General features: G+C 44.1%; 1 protein-coding gene across 1 annotated transcript; it reads right to left on the bottom strand.

The window, feature by feature from the left end:
• Positions 1 to 17,014: 17,014 nt before the first annotated feature.
• On the bottom strand, positions 17,015 to 17,959 carry LOC138528180 (olfactory receptor 56A4-like). The gene has a single exon (XM_069639634.1). It carries the CDS (start codon positions 17,957 to 17,959, stop codon positions 17,015 to 17,017), a length of 945 nt encoding a protein of 314 aa, XP_069495735.1.
• Positions 17,960 to 19,267: the final 1,308 nt, after the last annotated feature.

Raw genomic sequence — 19,267 nt, 5'->3', positions numbered from 1 at the left:
GAGGCCTGGCCCTCGCTGTGCATTGGCGCCTATAGGCAGGTACTCACCCAGGCTGCTGGGAAGATGTCAGTGGGCACTCATGAACCTGAAGCTAGTGCCAGCTGTCCTGAAGCATTGCCCCTCTGCGTTCCTTATATTTTCTCCCGTTCACCTGCAAGGAATTGGCAACGCATTGGTCTTATCCCTGGAGTGGCATTACCTCGTCTCCTTGGTTCTAATTAGTCTTTTCCCTCTCGACCTCTTTCCATCTTCCTTAGTTCTGTTCACTTAAAGATAAGAAAAGTCTCTATATCAAAACAAGCAAGAATGTCCTCTTCACTGTACAAAGAGAATGACATTAATGTATGCCCAGTATACACCTAAACAAAGGAAAGAAATGAACAAATCACGCAAATATTTGTTTTCTTGTTTTACTTGTGAAAGGGTTTATAAGTAATGCAAAACAAGAGACCATAGCAAGAAATGCGGTATGTGGAGTTCACAAGGTGCAGGCCATGACAATGCAATGCGGTAGTTCACAAACAATGCGTGTTCACAAGGTAATGCAGTATAGATGCCCTTAGCATAAGATGCAGTGATGATTTTACAGGAGACTGCACAAGGTTGCATCCGAGCAAGGAAGGAGGGCACTGCAATCAGTGAGCAGAAGCGCGGGAAAGCAATGCCAAGACTGGAGGCATTGCGAGTAGTAACCTAACAGCTCTGTGCGGCGAGGCAGATGCTAGATGTGCATTCATTCACGCAGGTCGCGATGCTTTTCCTTAACAGTGTTTCGGAAGCAGGCCACACTAGGGTAGGCTGTGAGGGTGGCTGAGAACAAGAAATATTCATAATCATCACAGTTCAAAAGAACAACAACAATAATGTAGACAATTACCTCTTGTTTTCTGAATTGTGGGTCTTGTTGCTGATATTGTGATTCCTCCTGCTTAAGAAAGTGAACCTGATCTGGTCCATTAAGATCATCTGCCAGTGTAGTATTATGACAGTCATTAAGCACAGGCAATGATATACTACCCTTTCAGCCTCCATCAACCGTCACACACCTCTGAAACAATGCACCTGCAAACCAAAACCGTCAGCACCCTGGTACATGCAAGAACTCAACTTCCCTAAAAGAGTCATCAGGAAACAAGAGAAAACCTGGTGCTGCTACATGACCACATATGACCTGGCACTCCTAAAGGAACTCAGAGCAACCTGTGGACAACTCATCAACACAGTAAAGTCCTCCTAGTATCAGAAAACCATAGCAGAAGCTGATAACAAAAGCAGAGCCCTCTTCATAGCGGTCAAGCACTGCATCAACCGGCTACCCACCACTGCCATACCACACTCCATTGAAAAATCCACCACCGTCAACACCTTCTTAATCGACAAAATCAGCAAGATTTGCCAGCACATAGACACCAGCTCGGCATCTACGGACCTACCTCACGTACCCCCGCGCAAAAATGTCCACACTCTGGACAACAATCAAGACACTCTTGACAGAGCACCTGGTAGAAACCATGACTGCCCTCAAAGCCACAAAGTATACAGACGACATCCTCCCAGCATCCTTCTCAAGAAACTCCGAACAGAATCTCTCCTTCCCTACCTGGAAATCATCAACAGCCCCATAACTCAAGGCACCTTCCTAGGTAACTATCGCCCCTTTACCCATCTTCCCTTCCTAGGTAACATCATCAAGAAGGTGTTAGCCGCACACTGCAGCAACACATAAACACCAACAATGTCTTCCAAACCTACAAATCCAAGTTCAGACCCAGGTGCAACACAGAGACAGCAACCATACAGGTGGTTAGCAACACCCTCAAAATCCTTGATGATGGCCACCCCTGTCTACTGGTTCTACTCGACCTCTTGACCACTTTAGAAACAGTAGGCCATCAGGTGCTTACGGGCACTCTACATCAGCACATGGGGATCAGCAACCTTGTCCTACCTCACCAACTGCCTGCTATTTGGTCAGATGGACTCCTCTAGATCGTCAATGCTACCCGTCTCCTGTGGAGAATGGCAGGGTTCCATCCTCTCCCCAGTGATCTTAAATCTATACAAAGAGTCACTGGGAGTCCTCCTAACCACACACAACATCCACATCCACCAATACGCTGATGACACACAGCATACTTGAAGCTCAATCCCTCCAAGACTAAATTCCTACTTCTCACCCACAACACTGAACACCCAGACATACAGACCTGGTGATCAACCATGAACTCTGAAGGCTTTTCACCTGAGTTCACCTCCTGCACCAGGTTCCTTGGGTTCCACATGGACAAACACCTCTCCTTCAAGACACACATAGCTAAGAAAACACAGACATCTTGGTATCAGTTTTCCCGCCTGTGAAAAGTCAAGCCTTTCCTCCCCCTGGACAGCTTTAGATCCACAGTTCAAGCAGTGGTCCAATCCAACCTCAATGGGAGCAATGCACTAATCGAAGGCCTCCTGTAGTCCTCATTTGATATTTGACCTACATGCAGCCGCACTCCTCATCAAGGGTCTGGCAGATATGATCACATCACCCCAGCCGTTCACTAGCTCCCACTACACGCACTTATCACCTTCAACTCTTGCTGCATCATCTATAAGGCAGTCTCCCCCAAGTCACCCAGCTACCATGCAGAGAAACTCAGCATCTCTGGCAGACAGCACAGCACCAGAATCCAGGAAACATACAGACTTGAAATTCGCGACTGCAAAAAGGAAAGGACCAGAAAACTTGTCTTCTCTGCCTACACCCCAAGACTATGGCGCCTCCTCCCCATCAGCATCAGACTCACCCCACAATCCTACAATTCAGAAAAGAACTCAAGACCCACCTCTTAAAGGAATCTCTGCACCTTAATACCTAGGCCATTACATCGCCCCATCACGCCACCTGATTTACTAGACGCTGCCTTCCCATCTCTGCCCCACCACCTGGTACAGCTGTACCCCTCGTCTGTGTCCCTCTGTATCCCAGCCCCTGCTGTATATCTGTTCTGTTGTTACCTCTGAGAAGCACTCTGTTATGCATCTGTACTGTAGAATACCTCTAAAGCGCTCCGTTATGTAGCTGTATTTTGTTGTAACTCTGGAAAGCGGTCCGTTGCTTCTCAAAGCTAGGTCTGCACTCTATAAGTACAATAATAATAATAAAAATGATTATAATAATAATAATAATAACATTGAGGTTTTGGAAAATGTCCTGATGCTCATTATAGCCAAGACACTGTCACCACATATATCAGATATATCACTACATGTGATATGTTATGTGTAACAATAATATTCCTATGTGTTAACCCCATTTCACTTTGTACCATCATATCTACTGCTTTTCCCTGCATATGCCAGATATTGCAACCGTATTGCCAATAACTCATACAGTGTTCTCTGGTAGTCACTCAGATGACATGTAATGCCATGACATACTCTTACAGCTACACGGTATACACGCATTTCGCCAACCTATTTTTGGTCGTGGTACTTTTCATCGGCAACACTTTCATCGGCAACATTTTTATTTTACATTTTTTTTTTAGGGGGTGGTGTTTCTGCGGGTCGGGGTATGATTATTTAAGCAAGGGGGGGGGTTGGGGCGGCGCAGCCCCCCCATAAATAAAAAAAATAAAAAAATAAAAATGTTGGCGATGAAAGGGTCGGTGATGAAAAGTACCACGACCAAAAATAGGTCGGCGAAATTACATAGAACCAGCTACACATACACATACACACAGGCACACACACACACACACACACACACACACCCACACACACACACACACACACACACAAATGCACATAAAAGTAGACAATTGCACTGACAGAGTACTCACATGTGCGCACATAGCTACCCACATATACATTCACACATATACAGAAACATACTGTTATACATTTCGACATAACCACACACACTCACACTCTCTCACAGATGTGGTGCATGTTCATTGCCTGAGAAGTTTTATCAAATGGAACATAGGATAGAGGGGTGATAGGGCCACTGCTGGGGGTGGGGGCGATATTACTTAAATTGGACAGAAGGAATATAGACGATCTTAAAGACAAAAAAAGGGACGCTAAAAAGAGAAAGGAAAGGGAGGTTTCAAAGGCACGACAGAAGGACACTAGTTGAGGAAGAAAGAGAATGGAATGGCATAATGGAGAGGTGGAAGAAAAGGAAGGAAAATATAGAGCAAACAAAGAGGAGCGGAAATGACCGTAGGAAATAGGAAGGGAATTAGAAGAAAGAAAAAAGAGAGAAGTAGAGAGAGAGAGAAGACAGGGAAAGGGCGAGAAAGCAAAGAAAAGTGGAATCAAAGAGAGCAAAGGAAATAGAAGAAGAAATAAAGAGACAGATAGAACAGAGCTGAGAGAGACAGCAAAAAGAAGTTCAGAGAATTGTCAAGGACCACGTACATTGAGGAAGGGAGTGGATTGAGGAAGAGGAGCGGGAAAGGGATAAGAGTTTAGAAAGATGCTTTAGGGAAATGGGGGAGATCCTAACAAAACATTCTCTACCAGACGAAGATGAAGGGGCAGCAATACGAAGGAGGATTTATGACCTGTACAGGAGCAAGTGGGACGTGGGTGCCATTCGTAAGGTGAAACGGTGTGTAGTAGGATTTCCACAGAGAGTACCACTGTTAGGCAGAATCATATGCAGTGCCCTTTGGGAACACCACACACAATTAACACTACAAGTGACAGTACAAATTAACCTTTGGTAACAAGCCTGTACTACACAGTAAATTGGTAGCCAGACTTATCTCAAGAGTAAAGTGGGCAGTATCAATAGTTACACAAAGGACAGCAATTACTCTGATTCAAACAAACACTGACTCAAAGTTTCTGAGTAAAAGAATATACATTTATTTACACATCAGTTGTAAAACAATTCACTAAGTGAAGCAGCAGAAAAATCACACAGAGAGGCAGAGGGGTCTGATTTGGAAGGACCAAAAGTGGAAAATCCTGCCCTGTGTCATATTGCAAGCATTCAAAAGGATGGTCACGGAGTGTAAAGTAGATTACCCCATATGAAGATACGTTAAGGACGTTACCAGGATGAAAGAAAGTGAGCATGACAGGCACATTCACAACTGGATATGAATATAATGCAGAATTAACACAATCCCCATTGCTAGAAAAGGGGGAGTACGACCACAATATATATCATGGCCACAAATGGACAAGGATAATTTGAAATGTAAATTGCCAACTTTGACCTTGGTCGCAGGAAAGTGAGCTAGAAAGGATAACATCAGGAATGGCGTTAGTAGTGGGTGGCATCAAGAGCTTACTTGTTGCCACTATTGGGGAGACAGCTGACAACATTTGGAAAAGTGCAGGGTACCCTGGGATGATGGCACAGAAACCAAGCTCATGACAGAGCACCATTTATTAACTACAGGGAAGCGATATGGAGTGATCTCAGAGTGCAATATCCAAACACATCAGACATGAGTGTGATTACGACACGCAAGATGTGTGATGACAAAGAACCTGTTGCCTATATTCCAGAGATTTAAGAGTGATGGCATCTTGAGGCTTGAGAGCTGTGGGACAAAACTATAGCTATGTTTTATCACATGCTGTGTCAAGAGTTACCCAAACAGGTGCAAAGTCAATTGAAGAAACTAGTGGGAATGGAAGCAAAGCCATGGCCACCAATTCAATTGACTATAGTTCACCATTGTCGATCATTGCAAGAGAAAGCCAGGAAAAAGCTTGAAGAGAGAAGATTAGCATAGTTAGTTCAGAAAAAGCTGATGATGGTTTTGGTGGAAAGAGCTGTGTTGACAAGTGGAGAGGGAGTGGAATTTTGCAGGAAGGGGAGAATATAATTACTGTCCACAAGGAAGAGGGGTTGCACCTAGTGGAAGAGGGGTTGCATTTCAAGATCCACAAGAATGAGGGTTTGATGGGGGGAAGCCCAGATTTGGAGGACTAACAAGGAAATGTGGGAATATGGGACACATCACCCGAGTATGCATATGCAGGGGAGGGATGCAACAGAATTGGCAGGATCCAAGAGTGGGGCCAGCATATCCGCCACCATACAGTGCAGAGCCAAGATCATACACAGTGTCAGATACATGCGCCATGAATGCAACATTCACAACTGCCACCAGTACAAGCACAGCAAGTACCCATCCAGATACAGCAAGCACAGATGCAAGAACCAGTACAGCAGAATACCATGGTGATTGGATTGCAAGTGCAGGAGCAGAAACACCTATGCCCAGATTAAGGAGTGTGACTGTAGTGGGAGGAAATCCTTTCACTGGGACAGGGAGGAGCCTATATCAACAATGGGACAGCCCAAAGACTGTCCTTATGTGTTCAATCCTATCTGTTAGACAGGACCTACAAGGGAAACCACGGTTCAGTGTTCATCAAAGGTGACAACACATTTTCCTTCATTGTAGATACAGGGGCAACCAGATCATGTGTTAGGTAGGGGAAATTCTCAATGCAGGCATTGCCATGAATGCACAAGGTTTCTATGGGCTATACATTTGGTTCTGTTGACTGACGATGTGCCTTTTAGTATAGGAGAACATGACCTTTCCATGCCACTATTATACTCCCGCCAAAAGCCAGTTAACAATATGGGGAGGGATATGATGAGTAAGCTTCACATGACCATATCATTCACTGACCAGGGGATAGAGTACTCCACTCCTGGAATTCATTACATGAACTCACAGGAATTTATATCAACATTCATGGGGCAGAAAACACAGCAGGGTGTGCCCATGGACCACAACGTATTCCAATATGGAGTGAACTTCTTACTCGCATGGCTACCTGGGATAAGGGTCAAGATATTACAGCAACCAGCAGTATTTTTATTCAGGCCAGAAGTTCCTATGGATGAATAGGAAGGACATCTGTTCCAACTAGAGTTAGAAGCAGACATCGAGAGAGAAGAGAGTGTGGTTATTCACATTACTAATGCCGAAGGGAAAGCTTGGCGAGCAGTGATCGCCTTGGATGAAGGACACAAAGGAACTGAGTTGGCAGATCCGGATTTATTCAGAGACAAAAATTCAGATGATGAAGTAGTGTTCTTCATAAGCCTCACGTATTGTATCAAGGTTAAGAACAGGGAAGTGCCACAGAGAATGGCATTGATAAAAAAAAAATGAATCTGCAGCAATTCTGCAAAGAGTGAAGAAATATGCCATGTAATAAGAATCAGGTGGGGGTACTTATGACACAATTTCTGTGTTACTGAAACGGGGAATACTACTGCCATCAGCATCCCCATGAAACACAGCCATATACCCTGTGAAAAAATGGATGGGGGGTTGTGGAGATTTATTCAGGATTTACACCCCCTAAACAATATTGCTGATGCAGAATTTCCATTGGTCTTGAATACAGCCACGATATTGCACAATATCCCATCCAAAGCCAAAAGCTTTACAGTGATCAATTTAAGGAATGCACTCTTTTCAACCCCCCTTCATGAAGAGTCAAAAGACTTGATCTTGTTTTTGTATACATATAAAAGTGGAAAGACACTTATTTGCCACAGGGGTACTTTGAGTCCTTTTTGATATTTGAAAGAGTCGTCCAGGTGGACTTAGGAAACGTATAGCTTAATAGTACAGTGATTCATTACATAGACAACATTCTGGTATGCAGTGAAACAGAAGAGAAGTTCAGGAAATACTCAATACAATTAATCACAGTTTTGGCAGACAAGGGATACAAGGTAGACAAGGAGAAATTACAATATTGCCAGAAGGAGGTCTTTGGGCTGTTGATATGTCAAGAGCAGAAGCAATCATGGAAACATCTCAACCAATGACAGTGAGGGAAAAGCAACAATTTCTGCTCCGTAGCAACTACCGCAAAGAGTGGGTCTTTGACTACAGTACATATGTCAGTCCCTTTTTAAAAGTTCTCAAAGAAGCTCAGAGAGATGACAGTAGTGTAGCCTGGACAGACAAAATGACAGAAGCATTCAACGAATTAAAGGAAGCAATATGCACAAGACCCATTCTAGGAAACCCTGATTACAGTGCAGGATTTTTTCTATTCTCACATTCTAATGGGGTAGTGATGACATACAAACAACGACCCTGGGACACAAACCATTAGCATATTGCAGTGGGTTCCTAGACCCAGTGATAAGAGGCCATTACCCCTGTGAAAAATCGTTGGCTGCAGCAGCCTTCGCAATTGAGAAATCAGCCAGTATCTTGATGGGCTGTGACATAACATTATACATGGAGCATGCTATGTTCGCCATTCTTAAGAAGCCCAAAAGCACATTGACCACACAGAGAGCATCAGGGTATGAAGTGATCATTTCAAACCCAGCAATCAAAATGGTCAGATGTAAAGTAGTGAACTCAGCAACTTTTATTGCAGAGAGAGTGGAGGAAAGAGATTACCAAGTAAACTGTATACTATGAGGATATACCCTATGTCAGAGACAATGCCCTCGGAGGGGGATTTACACTTCATTGACGGTTCTTCGACAATTGACCATAATACATGGGAAAGCCACACTGGGATCGCAGTGGTAAAATGAAATCTGAATGGCAAATTTGAAGTAGTGGCAAGTGCAAGATTGCCTTTACATTTTTCAGCGTAATCGGCACAGTTAGTAGCACTCGTAATATAGACCTTGAAATGCATGAGGATGAGGAAATCACAGTGTACTCTGACTCCGCCTACATGATGTCAACCGTACACAAAGGACTGTCACGTTGGAAAAGGCGGGGCTTCCTCCAGGCAGACAGCATGCAAGTGCAACATGTGTTACTATTGGAAAGGCTCATAGAAGCACTACAGCTCCCAACTGCCAGCTCCGCGATGAAGTGTGTAGCCCATACTAGAAGAGGAGATTTCATTTCATGTGGCAACAAAGCCACTGACACAGAAGCCAAAAATGCAGCATATTTTTGTGAAACATCTGAGTTTGACACAACACCTAATAGGCACACGCGAGCTTGCAGCATGGTAATGAAAGAAGGTTTCAAATCCTTGCCCATAGCACAGATAGCCGACGGCAGGGACGCCACAAGAAGAGTAGGTACTGTGGGAACGGTGGGGGTGTTCACTGTCACCCACTGATGCAAAGTGCCAACAGGACATCACCAATAAACCAGTCATGCCCCTCGCATTACTTACAGTAGCATTAGACCAGCTTCACTAGCCTGCGCACACAACACAAGAAAGTCTTATAGTTCTGATCTCGGAAGACTGGCTCACACCCAACCTCGCTGAGCATGTTGCTGCTTTCATTGTCAGTTGTGTCATGTGTTAGAGGTTTATGGCAGGGCACAAACTGCGAATAGCGAGGGAAGAAATAACCCGTCCAACTGGACCCTGCCATAATTTGCTTCTCGATTATGTGGATATGGTCCAAAGTTGCAATGGCTACAGATATATTTTGGTAGTCGCATGCCCTTTGTCCAGATGGATCGAAGCAGGTCCATGCACCCATCCTGATGTCACATGTGCTGCAAAATTCCTTGTACAAGATTTTTTCCCGAGATGTGGAGTGTGCTAAGTCTTTCAGGCCGCATTTTGTAACTTAATTTTTTGAGCACATCACAATCCTACTAGGTATTAAGCATGCTTTCTCCTTTGCTTATCAACCGGTGGGTAATGGTGTTTGTGAGCACCTCAGCGGCCTCCTCAAGGAGAAAATTGCCTACCCTTAGTCCTATTTGCATTGTGCAATCAGCCCGGCTCAGACCATCACCTGACTTCTAATGGGACTTCTAATGGTGACGGGACGCTGTATGCACACAACACAAGAAAGTCTTATAGTTCTGATCTCGGAAGACTGCAGTACTATGGGCATCAATTTGTGCTCTAGTCGGAGGAGCAAGAGGTATGTGCATACAGCGTCCCGTCACCAGCCCATTAGAAGTCAGGTGATGGTCTGAGCCACGAAACTAGTAACACTGTCCGCCTTCTGATATCCTGTCCCTCCGGGAATTTACAAGTCCCTGCGGCCCAGGATGTCAGGTGGCCGAAAGTTAAGTCGTATAGTACTCCACGGGTATGGGGACACAGAAGCACCAGCACCGTTGCTAACAGTGTCGGTGCTTCCGTGAAAACCATGCCCGCAGGGGCCGGTGCCCCGGCATGTGTGACCTGACAGGAGCAATGGCCCCTGCAGGCATACTTGTAGTCTGGTGGTCTGAAAAGGGTACTGGTACACTGCTACTGGCACCCTTATTTCTGGATGGCCAGGCTTACAATGAGGCCCATTGTCTCATTCGCTGATAAACTGGCACCCCGTTTTCAATGTTGGGTGAGATCCTCTAATCTTAAGACTAATCATTGGTTCACCAACAGAGATATGATAGGTGATTTGAAAATACTTAGAGGATAGCCTTAAGCACATGCTGACAAGAGTGAATGTAAAAGTTATCTAACTCTTTAAAGAAAAGCCATTATATCATCTTAAACAGGTCATAATGCCCATGGAACTTCTGAAGCTCAATCTAATTGTGGAGAATTGTTCAAAATATATCAAGAATTAGCGTCTTGAAAAGATAATGCTATGAAATCTATTCCTTCGGAAAAGCTGTGTCATAGATGTTCTACCCTTTACATATCTAAAATGTCCAGTAGTTGCACCTCATTAGCAGCAGAGCATACATCATATGGTCTTCTAATCCCAGGATATTGTGTCTAAAAGCTTTACAACATGCCAGCTTCTGTCTAGTGCTGACATTGTCTCCAGAGTCAGAAATATGGTACCTTTATGTCCCTATCTTGCTGGATTCTTCAGGTAGCAAACAAAGGCAGTTTCAGATGATTATGCTTTTTTGTCAATGCTTACAGTCCCTGATCAAAAAAGACTAATGAGGTTCATCTCTCATAAGCTTTAGGAAGATGACATCCAGATCCCAGGTTGATCTACATAGCAATTCTGGAGATGTTGTGGGTGTGATGGAGTGGAATGGGGTGGATCCAGGACGAGGGACTTTGTTTAAATGGTGATAAGGCAGAGGTTTCACTCATTGGATGTGCCCCACAGAGGACCTCCACTTCCAAAGGACTGTCCATATGCATCTAGGTAAATTCCCAAATCAGTGACCTGGTCAGAAATGTGGGTGTTGTGTTAGATACCAAGCTTTATATTATCCCTTGGGTTTATACCTGCTACCGTATCAAAACATTCAACACATTTGCCCCTTGTTGCATATAAAGTAGGGATGGTCAAACCATCCTGAACAAGATGTGATCCTGTTTAAACAATGGGGGTTCAGCTCTGCTGAAATAATTCAAACCATTTGGAGCTGAGGCTTGAAGTAGTTTGCACATTTGGTGCTAGAATTCAAGCCTTGTCAGACTTAAGAAGCATATCTCCTGCTCTATTCATGTGCTTTCTCTCCCAGTGTTCTCCTGGTGGTTGGCTCCAGGATGCCCATTAGTCACCTGCACAGAAACTCCCTTCTCAGACGGTAACACTCCACTAGCCAACAAATCTCTTTGCTGTAAACTCTTTTTTACAGATGGTAAATCTCCTCATCTAAAGAACATTCTCGTCCCAAAAACGTTATTTTAGATGATAAATCTTGAATCAACATCTTAGTCCTAGATGAAGCTCCATCTCCAAAGTAACCTCCTCCTTCAAACCCCCAAGAAACTCCACCAACCTCCTTCCTTCTCAATATGCCTTTAGCTTGCCTCTCTCTTCCAAAAACCTTTCTCCAGCTCCTACTCAAACAACAAACCCAACCGGGCCCAGCCTACTGTTAATCAGGTTCCTCTTATGCTGCTGAGGTGGAACATAGGGGAAGATGTAACACCTGTATATAGTTGGATGGCCTGGTTGGGATTAGCCTATGTCCATGGGTTCATATTGCCTACAAGGGTCCTTGCATATAATTAAATCGTGCCTGCCTCCATCTTGCATTCCAAAATGTCCCTGGGGATATGAAGACTGTTATTCACTCACCCTTGTAGCTGTGCTATGGAACACTGCCTTCCTGTTAGTCCATCTGACTCTCCAGCGTGTGATACAGGAGTCAGATGCACAGATGTGAGCAAGGGAAGTTTTTTCTACAATTAAATGGTTTACTTAAATGAGTGTCGCCACTTTGGAACTCCATGATGCTAGCTAAAGAAGGAAAACAATGGATGTACCTACATGAGATTGTATTAGTGCTGGCCCCGCTGTCTGTGCTGGACTGTGTCATCTTTTCCAAGTATTCAGAAGGTACATTTGAATCACTAAATCTCACACTAACATATGAGCCTTGGAGGTTAAATCGATTAAAGGGGAAGGAACTCAAACTTGTATTAGGCAACAGGCTTTGATTATCAGGGAGTGACAGCGTTCTATGGGAAAGGAGAAAACAGAATTTCTGTCAAGGGAATGATGATCGGGCCTCCCCCACTGGGGAGTCAGAGAGGGTAGTCTGGAGATCGCCCCTATTTATCTCTTCCAGCCTCAGCATCTATTGCCTCAGAGTGACACCACCCCCTATGACTGCCCCCTCTTTAAGACCAAGGGTCAAACAGGAGACATTATCACTGGGGAGAATCACTTAACCTACAAGACAGTCATTTTTGGAATTGTCGGGGCTAAGGGCTGGGGACATTGACCAACAAGCAAGCAGGGCAGGTCTGAGGGCACACCACACACATTGGGCCTCATTACACGGTAGGCGGTGAGCCATGGCGCTATTAGCGCCATGGCTCATGCCGGTAAAATACCAGCACTGCTTTGGCGGAAAGGGGATTTACCGCCCCATTCCAAGGTTGGAGGGGCGGTAAATCCCCTTTCCGCCATTGCCCTTCCCCATTCCCATTTCTGCCCCATAGGGCTCTATGGGAATGGGTAAGGCGCTAATTACGGCACCGCAATTTTGCGGTGCCGTAATTAGCTCCGAGGTCCCTTAGCGGGTTGGATTTTAACGCCTGCAAAAAGCAGGCGTTAAATCCTCCAACCCGCAAAGGGACCTCGTAGTAAGGCGGTAAGGATTTACCGGTACCAGTATTTTACCGGTACCGGTAAATCCTTACCGCCATCCATGTAATGAGGCCCATTGTATGGGATAATTAATGCCAAAAACATTGCAGTGGAACCCAAAATACAGAAAAAGACACAATATGCCTTTAGAAAAACATCCAGACCTTATAGGAGGCTCTGTTGCCCTTTTGCAGGGCACTTGCCTATAGAACTACATTTCCAGCAGCACATGGGCCCATAATCACAGAAGAGCCATATTGTGAGTGGCAGGCTTACACGTGTGCCCGCAAACTAAAGCATGTGGCTTGTGCTCGAGTCCTGTGCCTGAGAAGACTTGTTACTGAGCAGCTCCAGCTGCATATGCTCTGCAAGGGGCCTCAACACCCAGATCGAGATCCCGGAGCCTTTATTACCACAGATAAGAGCAGCAGTATTCAGACGAGTCACAGGAATCAGGGGGGCCATGCAGGGGGGCCATGCAAGGGGCCCAGCCCTACCAGACAACTGGCCTCAGCTTCCCAAAAGCTAAGTGGCAGAAAGACTCTGCATGCCGCATAGCCAAGCTCAACACTAACCAGTACATTCTAGCCACATGCTCCCACCATACCACATTCTAGAACAGCTCCCTAACCACAGGCACAACCCAGAATGCATTTCCTATGCATTCTCAGTAATGATTAGTTCTGCATGCCTTACATGTTTTCAGAGCCACATGCGGCCCCCGTTGTGGATGATGTTTAGCCACACATGGCTTACTTACCATTCCATCATATGAAACCCATGTAGTTTGCCACGTGCGGCCGTTAGACAGAAAAGGACCTCCATAGAATGTAAAGCTTGTGTGCATGCATGTTTATAACCACATGCGGCAGTGTTTGATGTGTTTTGTGAGAAACCAGAAGGTATCTCACCCGCTAATCCCCGCAGATCTGTCATCCAAGTGGCCAGGAGACGGCCATCGCTTTTGGAACCAGTTCCTGGTGGTGGCCCAGTTCGGAAGGATCACCTGGGTGAGGGGATCTCAGGTAATGGGACAACGGATGGTCAATTGCGGTATGCCTCTCTTCCCTGTAATACCTTTATCCCATCCTACCCGATGGGATATTTAGCAACACTCACCCCCACTCCCTTTCCTGCACAAATACTTTTACATGGACAGCCAATCTCGGAGAAAAAACAGACTGGCACCTGAGCCGTGAACCTGGCATGTCCCAATACTATGGTCAGGCAAGGTCAGGCAATTATCGACAATCACTCACACCTGACTTCCATTACACATCACCACATGGATTAAAGCAGAGCCTAAGAGCACACTCTGAGTGAGGCAAAATGCATGAAGGTACATCATTTTTGAGTTGGCATCTGATCAAGGGGAGAAAGAGGGCAAGGCACGAGAGGTTCGTGAGAGGGGCAACACCCTTGACCTGGTTGGCTGTTACTTTAAATGAACCAGAAAGCATAAGACAAGGAAACCAGGGTGAAGAATCCTTTATTTTGTGTCAGAGATACCCAGGGTCCTCCCGCATTACTGACCAAGGCGGGGAGGAGCAGCAGACGCTGTGGTATCGTCCTTGGCTCCAAAAACAAAGAAAAGACAGAGAACAACACAGCCGGTGAGTTGGGGAGACCGATGCCAGACCGGTCTGTATTGAAGTCAAGGCTGCAAACGGTAACATTGTAAAAAGGGTGCTGGAACGAACATTGTTAAACGCGTGTGATGAAAGACATGAGTGAAACTAAATTAATGGTGAATTATCTGTACTGTTGACAGAGAAGCACTGTGAATCTGCATATTCAAAGGTCTCTGTACAGTATCCTGACAAGAGAAACAAAAGTAGAAGGTTGATCTGAAGTGTGAATTGTGTGAAGTGAATCGAAGTGGTCCTACAACCGTTTTTAGAAAAACTCATTGCACATTCGAAAGTCTTCGATTCTGGTATCAAAAGGGATCTGAGCCCAGATGAGTGGGAATCCAAGGTCAGAGCCGTAATGAAGGAGACCAAGTTGTGGACATTATAGAAAAGAGGATCCAAGCCTGGCCGAGGGGGATCCATGGTCTCAGCCCGAATGAGGGAGACCCGTGTTCCGAACCTAAAGGAGGAAGACCAGTCTTGAAGTTGTGAAATTGAAAACCATAACAAAGGAAAGGAACCTTTGTGTTTTGTATGTTACATAAATCCCTTTGCAATAAGAGACTGTCATTGAGAGAGAGACTTTGGCGGAAAGCCCTGATGGCTATGTGTTGAACTGTTATCTCATGGCAAGAAGCAAGAGTGTGTGCGAAGCCCAGACATGTCACCTTGCCCCGTGCTGAAAACATGGGGAAGGGAAGCCAATTGCTCAACTACCGTGACATGCCATATCCTGAACACTTTTCTTTTGCATATATTGTCATCCAACACTATTTTGTATTTCGAAGTTAGGATTAGCAATAGGTTTATTTGTATAGGCCCTTTTATTTTGACAGATCCACTAGGAATGCGTTATTATTATTTGATGGTCTTAGCGTGCTCCCATATTTAGATTTAGGTTTAGATAGGCATTCTACCAACCCAGTGAAGTTCAATAAACACCCTTGAACTGTGATCACTTATATCTGTCTTCACTGTTTGATACCATGCCTTCCTTACTGTGTACTAATTGCAGCACTTTTTTGCAGCATTTGAACTGCTACTGCAATGTGCTCTGGTTCCAACAGTGCACACTCTGGGCGACGACTAGGCTAGGTGAAGTACTATGACATGTGTGTTTTGATTTGCTAAAGTATTGGTTAGTGATATGCTACACTGAAACCGTGTGTATGCATTATTGGATGCTTGCTTGTTAGTGCTGATGGCCACATCTTACCTTAACACCCCCTTCATGTCCATAACCTTCTCCTTACCCTCATACCGATTTCCCTACTTCCCTGACCTATCCAACCATTGTTTCCCTAACGTTCCTTGGGTTGTGGAGCACTGTGTTAGAACTGACTTGCAGGTCCCAGTACCGCAGTGGGGTGGTTTATTCATGCCACTCCTGTGCCTTGGAGCTGCGGATCCTGTCAGGAATAGTCTTCCATTCCGATTCAGAAAGCGCATTTTGCTGATTGGCTTTAGGTTTAACTTGAAATTCATATGTATTCGCTAGCCATGTGATTTAATGGTCTTCAGATCATTCTTATCAGCTGGCTATATATTTTTATTGTTAATTTTATTTCTATTCTTTATTTTTTTTCTGTTCATGTTTTACAACTACTCAATGGTCTGGTTTTGTGTTAAGCACCATGAAACTGGTTTAATGCTTAGTAAATAAGTCCTTCTTCTTCTATTACTATTAATCCTAGAGTTAATTCCATAAATATATGCAGGAATTTGACTGTAAGAGACTTCAACAGCAGGCACTCAACACACTGGCATAATCTGGTGGTGCCATCCGTGGCTCGGCAGATGGAGCTCGCCCCGATCATGGGCGTGAAGTCTGAAATGCATGGGCTTCTGATTCAGCTACTTCAGTTTTAGAGAAGGTTTTTTTTTTTCGCCATTAAAATGAATATCATCAAGAAGATAAAAGAACAACTCTTTATTTCTCTTTTTAACTCCTTGATTATGTTTCTTCAGTGTTTACATAAAGTGCATTTGTAATGGAGTAGTTTACGCTGCAAGGAGAGTCACCAGATCTGATGTTGAACATCTTCAGTCTAGTTGTTTGGTAATGGAATTACTGCCACTTTTGTACCGCATCACCAAACTCCTAACAAATCCCATAGAGTCTTAGAGCACTTCATATTAAATCAGGAATGTATTACATGCATTTTCTAAGCAAAAATTCACCTTCCCCACTGATACACTGGATGGTACTGCTTGAAGATGAGGAGCATACTATATGTTTCTTGTAGAGACTCAGGGCCTTATTTACAAACCTGTTTTCAATGGGACTTTGCCATGCTAAAACATGTTTGTAAATCAGGTGTTCAGTTCTTTTTCCAGGGCATGTGGGCAGTAGAGATGGATTGTTCAGTGTGGTGATCCCAACCCGTCCCATTGGTTTCTGCTACCTCTCTATTAATTCATCTGCATTTCAGAATATGTTGCTAAACATTTTGATTATTCCCTGACGGATCTCTTTGGTCCTCACACCATAAACAATTGGATTTAGGGCAGGTGGAACCAAGAAATGAAGAAGATTCAACATGATTGGGACTTCTTTTGGAATGGAGATGTTTGAGAAGTTTGTGAAAATCAAAACTACAAGAACACTGTAAAAAAATGAAATCAAGATTAAGTGGGAGATGCAGGTGCCAAAGGCCTTCATTGCTGTCCCATCTGCCTGAAGCTTCAATACCACCCACAGAATTACACAATACGACAGACAAATGAGGATGAAGTCACCTCCTAACAGACCAAATGCAATAACTAGCTGATATATTCTGTTGACTGTATTGTCAGCGCAAGCAAGAGACGTCACTCCTACAATGGTACACATACAATTTTCAATAATATTTCTCGAGCAGTAACGATATCGGGCAGCAAGCAGCGGCATAGGAAAAATCACCAAGAAGTTCCTGCCCAGAATAAAAAGCAGAGCTTTGCCAACAAAGCTGCCAGTGATGACGGAAGAGTATCTCAAGGGGATGCAGATGGCAGCGTAGCGGTCATAGGCCATGAAGAGGAATGTGGTTGACTGCATTGTCACCAAAGCGCTTATGAAGAACATCTGAGTGAAGCATCCAGCTAAATCAATGGTCCTCAAGTCAAAGCAGAGGATGCCCAGGATTTTTGGATTGGTGGTTGTGCATAGTCCAATATCTATGGCTGCAAGGATGCTGAGAAAATAGTACATGGGTTCATGGAGGCTCTCTTCTCTCCATATGACTACTAGCATTGTGATGTTGGCAAGAATTGCAACAAATAAAAGAAGAGCCAGAGGGATGGAGAGCCAATGCTGCCAGCTCTGGAAGCCTGGAAAGCAGATCAGGACAAAATGTGGAATTTGATAGGTGGAGGTGGTGTTGAGATCCAGCATAGTTAGAGATGCAAGATATCAGCTCCTGAAGAGACAATCTGAAAAAGAAAAGACATGAAAAAGATAACCGGGAAAAGCACTGCATACTGCTTTACACTTCTTTTTCTAAAACTGAATTTCGGCTATGGAGTCCTAAAAATGCATACATGAGAAATAAAACAGTTAAATCATAAAAAGTACTTATTTTAAGAACCGTTATTTTGTAAAATGCAAATGAACTCAACGGAGCAGTTAGATCATAAAAATTACATAAAAAAATGTAGAGCCATCATTTCATAAAATACAGATGAACTGAACATGACTTGTTAAATATAGCAGCATTTTGGTAACATAGTAGAAATACAAAGCGTAACTGATTTAGTTTAAGGCGAGAGCTCTCGTAGCCTCGTCTACTGGTACATTTTCACTCGATCGGTCGCAAAATATTGCTTCTAAGTAACCAGGCTCCATGAATATAATGGGCTGTTGCGAAAATTACATTCAGATCAGTGCACTGCCTCAAATATTTCACAGCCAATACTGTTTGTTGAACCTCTGCTTCCCTCAAAGTATGTTTAATATACTTTTTTCTCAGGTTCATTAGCCCGGGACAAATCCTTTGGAAATGGACAATTGATTCAATAACAGCCACACCTAAAGGACATACGCTTGTGTTGAATGGGCACCAGATTTTGTGTGAAAGATGCAACAGGTATACCGAATGTAATACTTAGGTAAAGTGACCTTTCAAATGACAGCAAGATAATGTCTAAATATCGTTTGAAACCTGGCAACATCCTCGCCTCAAGATACTCCAAACCTAAATTCAGGTTAGTGGCATCCTAGGTTGGATTTCCTGGGATTTTATAGGTTGACGTTGGGTTTTCCAATAGGCCTGGAACTACCCAGTCGTGGCAAGTGGCCTTCATATAATGCACCCACTTTATGCTTTTGCCACCCTCCAAATCCAAAGAATATTACAGTGCATCCCTATGGGTGCTAAATCATGTTGCTTCCAAAATCTAGGCCAAAAGTAGTCTGTCGGGTGACAATCAAGAAAGAGACCAGGACCAAATCAAGTTCCAAGTACACCAAGGCTGTGGGCGCACTAACAGGTAACAGTAACCCTTTTTTTTACAAATATGTGCTCATAGATTCTAATCTTGGAGATATCACCATGCTCAGAACCATGTATAGCAGCAGACAGGGTCTGTTTTGGAAAAAGACTCAGGGCTGGGTAAATAGCTCCACCACCATGCTTTACAGGGAAAGACAGTATAGCAGCACCCAGTTTCTCCAAGATGATAGAAGCTGTCTGCATTTGGGCAG

The sequence above is a fragment of the Ambystoma mexicanum genome, chromosome 7q (assembly GCF_040938575.1).
Source record: "Ambystoma mexicanum isolate Mex_15411 chromosome 7q, UKY_AmexF1_1, whole genome shotgun sequence".
Classification (NCBI taxonomy): Eukaryota; Metazoa; Chordata; class Amphibia; order Caudata; family Ambystomatidae; genus Ambystoma; species Ambystoma mexicanum.
This window is presented reverse-complemented; position numbering and strand designations above follow the sequence as displayed.